Source organism: Gadus morhua, chromosome 1 (assembly GCF_902167405.1).
Source record: "Gadus morhua chromosome 1, gadMor3.0, whole genome shotgun sequence".
In the NCBI taxonomy this organism is placed as follows: domain Eukaryota; kingdom Metazoa; phylum Chordata; class Actinopteri; order Gadiformes; family Gadidae; genus Gadus; species Gadus morhua.
The window spans coordinates 10,586,618-10,594,117 of record NC_044048.1 but is presented as its reverse complement, the minus strand read 5'-3'; the positions used below and the strand labels follow the sequence as shown (position 1 = coordinate 10,594,117).

The 7,500-nt window shown below is 51.3% G+C and overlaps 1 protein-coding gene across 1 annotated transcript in view; it reads right to left on the bottom strand.

Annotated features, from left to right (window-relative positions):
* Positions 1-7,500, bottom strand: part of magixb (MAGI family member, X-linked b) — a 39,587-nt gene that overhangs the window by 16,749 nt on the left and 15,338 nt on the right. Inside the window, exons 4-7 of the mRNA XM_030365415.1 lie at positions 4,214-4,333; positions 2,617-2,802; positions 477-657; positions 187-257 (exon numbers count right to left, since the gene is read on the bottom strand). Coding sequence (XP_030221275.1) covers positions 187-257; positions 477-657; positions 2,617-2,802; positions 4,214-4,333 — 558 coding nt within the window. The remainder of the gene's footprint in view (positions 1-186; positions 258-476; positions 658-2,616; positions 2,803-4,213; positions 4,334-7,500) is intronic.

The following is a 7,500-nucleotide window of genomic DNA, read 5'->3' as shown; positions in this document are numbered from 1 at the left end:
CTGTCATGCACTCACACATGCACGCAAGCACACATGCACACGCACACACACACAAACACACAAGCACACACCCACTCACCCACGCACACACGCAATCATGCACTCCCACATGCACGCCGGCACACATGCACCCGCACAGTTCCATCTGAAGATAATTGGGGAGCAGCGAAGACGCGCGGTACTCACATTCATTCTTGTAAAGCGTCTCCCTGCTCATTCCCCGCATGCTCTGCCAGCTGCTCCTCTTTGGGTTGTGCCTTCAACATGAAAGAAGAGAGGAGCAATGACAAGCCCTTCAGTCACAATAGGGCAGATTGGGATTGGCGACACCATTGAAACGGGAAACGCATGCACTGCACAGAGACCGAGGCTCCTGCAGGTGGAGGCTGGCGGTGAGGCCGCCCCCCCCCCCCCCCACCCCCCCCCCTGGCGTGTTAGCTTTAGCCCCGGCTGTTCCCGTGGCGACCGTGACTCACGCTGCGTAGTAAGGCTGTCCCGGGTCGCTGAACGCCTGCTCCCAGCGGTCCGCCATCGCGGCCCGCGACCGGGCCCCTCCTGCTCTGCCGGCGCCCCCCAGGCCCTCCAGGTGCTCCAGGGCCCCGCCCTCGCCAGCGCTGTGGCCCCGGGGCCGGCCGGGGGAGTGGCGGATCAGGGGGGCTGTGTTCCGCACACCTGCATCAGTGAATGGGGACGCAATTAGACGACAGAGGAGGCAAGCAACAATGTCGCCTCGCCACACACAGCCGCTAACAAAGCAAGAGAAGAGGACAGACCAGCTGCCAAACACTTATACCCGTTATGGGCTCGTACCAAGTAGCTGGTCCGATGTGATGACTGAACACTAGAGACCAGATGTTATGGGGCGTACCAAGTAGCTGGTCCGATGTGATGACTGAACACTAGAGACCAGATGTTATGGGGCGTACCAAGTACCTAGTCCGTCGTCATGAGTGAACAACCTGATTTTTGGAGTCTTTAGTGTTCTACAATTTTAACTTCGTAAACAACAATAAATGAGCTATCATACCTACACTTAAGTGTATTCTGGTATCGGCCATATAGTTCATACCAGTGTGGAACTGATGCATCCCCTAGTTAGGATGTGAAGGATGGAGGCTGACAGGCCCTGTTCCCTGGATATGAAACCCACTGGACCCGGACACATATGGAGAGCTGCGGTAATCCAGACACACAAAAGGAGACCGTTGTCTCATGGCATGACCTAGCTTCCTCCCCGTGGGGGTCTCATAGCGAGATGCTTTATGTGAGGGATTCAATTGGGATTTGAAAGCCCCGTAGAGCAGAGGGTAGCAGCTGTGCTCGTATGCTGGCTCTGACAGGGAGAAACGAGACCATCCACCCCACACCACCAACCACCACACACAGGGTAATGCATGTTGTTATGATATTCTGGGCTGTCCTTTGCTCTGTCCTTCAGCCCGGTGTGGTGGCCTGACCGGGTGAGCGGTGGCACAGGGCGTGGAGGTCCGTGCTCCGCTTACTCAGACCAAAATCATGCTTCACACACACACACGCACACGCACACGCACACGCACACGCACACACACACACACACACACAAGCGTGCTCACGCATGCACACAAATGCACGCATGCACACGAGCATGCACACACCAGACACACACACTAACACACACATATACACACAGGCGTGAGCACGCATACACACGCACACATGCACGCACGCACACTCGCACACACGCACACACGCACACACACACACACACACACACACACACACACACACACAGCATCTCCCTTTTTGGGAAGGTGACTCAGCAGAGGAAGAGTCACCCTCGCCCCCCCCCCCATACACACACATCCCCCCCTATGCCCTCCCTACCTGCCTGGCTATTGATGCCTGCTCCTGGCTCTCTGCCGGGGTGTCTTCTGTTCACACCTCGCTCTCACACACTGCCACCTGCCTCTCGCCCTCTCCAGACACGTGCAGCACTAGCTCACACGCTGCTTCTATAATGCCCACACACACGCTCTCTCTGCCCCACCCCACCAGCCGCCCCATCCCACCACTACAATATTCAGCTCCCGTTTGTTGACCTGAACGTTCACCTTCATCTCTGACCCCTCCCCCCCCTCCTCCTCCTCCTCCTCTGCTGCCTTATTAGGTCGCACGGGCCGCACTTTAATTCCTCCCTGTTTCTATTTTTTGTCCTTGTTGCTTATTTGCTAGCCTCCTCCTCTGTTTGCCGGCGGCTCGCTGACCTTGCTCTGGAAGCCTTCCAGCGATCGATGCCGCCACTGCCCCTCAGGGACCATGGAGCATACTAATCGCGCTAATGATTGATTTATTTGGCTATCGGTTGACTGTTGCCATATATAGAGGCGGCACAATGCAGTATTTAGCCGCTGGCTACTGTACGATGCTTCAGACTTCTGCTTAGCGATCACACGGCCGGAACAGGGGAACGCCCTGACGCAACGACCCGCTACGCTGCACGTGCTTTGAACCCTGCGCGAGCCGGCGGCGGGGGCGCGGCGGCGTCATCATTTCCTGGGACTAATGAGGAGGTTTCGTGGTTGGCCAGAAGAAAACGTGTGTGTGATCTCGCGGAGGCAGCGCAGCAGCAACACCTGCCTGGCGGAGCAGAGTCTCCCTCGCTGTGGTCCCCCTCCTCCAGCCCCTCCTCCAGCGCCTTCTCCAGGTTGCTCAGAGACTTGCTGCGTGTGCGGAATTTTTTGAGAAGGTTGCGATGCTCCTGGTAGGTGATGGGAGGGCTCTCCGAGCTGACGTGGACCGGCCGGGGCGTCCCGTAATAGTTCCCTGGAAAGAGGCGATTACAAGGGAAACGCCAACTTTTAATGACGGATGGATGGAGCTGTTTAACGCTGCGCTGCATGCTGTTCCGTTTCCTGCCTTTTCTTTCCTTTTCCCGCATGAAGGATGTCTTCGGCGGTATCTATACAGCACCGCTGTCAGCGCTGCTGCTGAATCTATAGAAGCGATTGTAGTGCGTTCATAGGGCTGCCATGACAACAGAATGGAGTCCTCCTTATAGGAATAAGAAGCGAGCCAGGCTATGATCTGACACTCAAAACATCTTGATTTGAAAAATACTGTTATTTTAGTAATAGTAGCAGTAGTCTCAGTGGTGTTATTGCGTCTGCTATACTAGTAGTGGTATTGTGGGTATTTTGTTAGTTTAACAGAAAAACAGAATAATGCTAAACAGTTGGACATGGTAGGATAGCACAGAGCTGTGTTGTGTATGCAGCTGCACATCATTCTTAACCGAAATAAGCAAATCAGATATTTAGTATATTTGAGTCATTTGTATCAATAAGGCGGGCGGTGGGAGGACAGGTCTATTTCTGACGGCCCCAGTTGTAGTGTGCATTATGGCCTCTCGGGGGGCCAGTAAGACCCAGACTCATTCTGCCATGCCCTCAGTCATATCCATCTGCTCTGGCAGCAGAGCACCAAATCATATTAACCTGCTCCCATTGGCTTCTGGAGGATCAGGGGTGAAGGCAAACACTAGATTGGTGAACTGCCCACCACAAAGAGGTCACCCTCCTCCAACGCCACCACCACCACCACCACCACCACCCCCACCACCGCCATCACCACCGCCACCACCACCATCACCACTGCCGTGCTGGGACCACGGTGGTTTCTGCAGGCTACACTGTTTTGTTGGCTACTGTCAGTGCTCCTGATTGCCTCGGTGGCAATATGTCTGTCAATGTCACGCGCCAAGCGGGGTTAGGGGTGACATTTATTGCGCCCATTAAACGCTTATGAATAATGGATGCTTATCTATCCTCAGCGCTTTTAATCAGAGTTTGCCGTCTAAGCCCCCTTGATTAAGGAGGAGTCTGCAACAGGACCACCCATATATAATGCATAATCACAGGCCACACTTTATAATGGGCTTTGATGCTTCCAACCAAGGCAAAAAAAGTCCTCAAATGTTCAAATGATGACCTTTCCATGGTCAATGTATGTTAAAAAAATGTGCATACAATTTGACCCCTATGATTTTTAAAGGAGTAATGGTAATGGCTATATGATGCAAACTACATGAAGGATTTATAGAGATGGATGACAAGATTTTCAAGATATGTGGAAAAAAGTTGAAGATAGGGCAACAAATACAAAGTTCATATATTCTACAACAAAATACAAAGCCACGCCTGTGGTGTGGAAAAGTGTCCAGAAAGCCGGGCCTCACCTTTGAACTTGCCGCTCTCCAGCAGCGCTCCTGACTCCTCCAGGGCGAAGAACTCCTCCACGGAGACAAAGTTGTAGTCCACCCCGGAAATCTCCCCGACCCGGGGCTTCCTGCTCGTACCTTGGGGAGGGACGGGTCGGAGAAGGTGACATTACATCGCTTGTCTGGGTGGCCAGGAATAGGTCGCGCAGCAGCCCGGGAGCCTGGATAACGTGTCAATCAATCCCAGTCTGGGGATTGTCTTTAGTTATTGATGGAGGGTCTTCCAGGGGAGAGACACTTGACACAGAGAGACCTTCATCACGTTCAGCAGAATACTTAACTCAAAACAACAAAAAGTAGGACTCAAATAATGTGTTTAAATATAAAGGTTGAGTCTGTATGCAAATATATCATCATTTAGCATCTAATGAACATCTCAAAATAGACATAATTGAGCAAATTGTCCTAAATTAAATGAGTAAAATAACTGCTAATGTAATCCTTAACGAACCATTAAGTATATTGTTATAAAATGTGCTGCAGATAACTAGTCAACCATAAAGAAAAAGAATCAGGACTATTATGAATTCAATACATCAATACCTCATTTATAACCCATGAGCCCGAATTAAACATTAATAAGAGATTCTAAAACGGTGACTTTAATTAAAGCCAATTCACGATGGTGGCCCCAGGACATTTGCCTGTCACCGTAATAGATTGAGATTCAGCCTGGCCTCCGAGATGGAACAGAAAAATAATGGAGACCATGCTAGTCCAACAAGCCCACCACGGCCGTCATTATGAGTTTCACTGGACCATTTTTTTTTACCCTTTTTTGTTTAAATTGAACCTGCGTCTCGGTTGATCTCACGAGGCCGGCGCCATGTTCAGACACATTCTCACAGCGTTCCCCACAACACACACACCGCCTTTACGCAATTACTCAGCCAGGCAATCTGGTGTGAGAATTTTCATTTACGCGTTGGCCTACAATTCGACCTCTGTCTCCCTGACCGTGAGATAAGGTAATCCTCCCCTCCTTCCCCCAGACACATCCACACAGATTGAGGACAAATCTGTGCCCTCCTCGAGAGCTGTGTTTCATTGTTGGAGATAGAGAGAGAGAGAGAGAGAGAGAGAGAGAGAGAGAGAGAGAGAGAGAGAGAGAGAGAGAGAGAGAGAGAGAGAGAGAGAGAGAGAGAGAGAGAGAGAGAGAGAGAGAGAGAGAGAGAGAGAGAGAGAGAGAGAGAGAGAGAGGGAGAGAGAGAGAGAGAGAGAGAGAGAAAGACAGAGAGAGAGAAAGACAGAGAGCGAGAGAGAGCGAGAGAGAAGAGAGAGAGAAAGAAAGGAAAACGAGAGAGACACACCCATGTTACCCTATAAACCCAATGATTAATGCACTACTGTCTCAGGTGCACACATACACACACATGGGCCTCTCTGGAGCCTACACACACAAAAGTGCTCACATTATGTGCACACAAAACCCACACACACACTTACACACTGACACACACACAACCCCCTCTGCAAGCACACATTTACTGACCAACACATAGACAAACACACCCATGCACACACACACACACACACTCACTCACACAGACAACCGCCTCCGCAGGCACACACTCACTTATACACACACACACACACACACACACACACACACACACACACACACACACACACACACACACACACACACACACACACACACACACACACACACACACACACACTAAAAGGGAGCCAGTCGCTTGGCCAGACTAAGTCCCACAGCAACAGTGTTATTTTGTGTCCGCAGCCCAATCAGCCTCAGTGATGACAGCGTAATGAACGCCATGAGAGCTAATAGTCTGATGGCCTCTGACAGGAAGCGCTGGTATCTCTGAGCCCGTCCACGGGTACGGAGGCCGTCCTTATCCCCACAACCTCCTTGGAGATATATATGACAAGCCAGCAGCGGTCGGGATGGATTATTGACATCCTATCCCTCTGTGGCGGACCCCAGCCTCCCCCCTCCACTCCCCGGCCCCCTCCCAGAGCAGCTTCCCCCCCGGGCGGCTCATAGGGGGGGGGGGGGGGGGAGGGGGGAGCCTGGTAAGGCAGAGCCGTCACACAGCCCTGGATCACCGTCCAGACGCCACATATTACAACGATGTCTGTCAGGATAGTGCACCTTAACAATAGAAAAGACCTAGTGTGCGTTCTCATTTAGAGGACTACTAAAATAAGTGACTGGCTTCCTAAAAAGGCGTTTGTTAGATTGTCAAGCCGTCCGTAGATGAGCCTGAGACGGCCCCCAAATCGTTGATATTGATAAGGCATCATCTGTGTCAAAGTCAGGGCCCACGGTCCAAGAGATTATATTGATAATCCAGAATGTGGTCGGAGACACGTATCGGAATCTACCATACGGGATAAAGGCGGCCAGAGCAAACACGGGTGGCGTTAAGCTCATTCCCCATCAGGCCGTTTCACTGGCCAGCCAACTGGGACACTAAACGCTGGGCTGCTCCCTAATGCCATTACAGACAGTCAACATCCGACACACACTTACAGGCCCTCACTGCACTCCGCGTCGCCTCCCTCTACTTTTGGCATCAAGACATTCTTTCACTTGTAATTCAATTCAGCCTTTGAAAAATTGATGAATGGCCTGCGTTTACTTACCGCTGTCAGTCACTTTCTTTATTTATGTCCTCGGCCTGACTGTGAAATACGCTGGCGCACGAGGAAGGGGCCAGAGAAGCCCATGAGCCAGCAACCTATAGTATAGTGCCAAATAATAACAGGCTTCACTTCTCCTGAGGATGAACTAAAGCTGCTTCTTTATGAAGACATATAAAGAGTAGCCTACACAGTTCAGAGAGGAGGCTTATGGGATTACCAACGTAGCCAAACAGTACATGGTAAAAAACATAGCATTGCCATGTTGCCGTCGGCCAAACTTACTAAGACGTTGTAAGAAGCAGATTTTTTGGATCATGAGCTTGGATGAGGCTTAAAGGATGCGACTCCCCCCGCATAACAAACCCTGCTTTATCATCTGGTGTAATGGGAGGAAGACACATGAGGACCTGAAGGGGAGCCTCCATGAGGCCTGATGCAAACTGTTCAGGTGCGAGTTCCACTTTACATCAAAACATCAAACAAACAACGAAAGGGCGAGAACGAAAGCGGTTTGGCTTCAGCGCCACGGACCATCGACTCCACGGTCCACCCTGACTGGCTCGAGAAGGGATTTGCCGGTTCCCAGGCTGTCTCAGGCTCAAAGCACCATGCGTGTGCGTTTGTGTGTG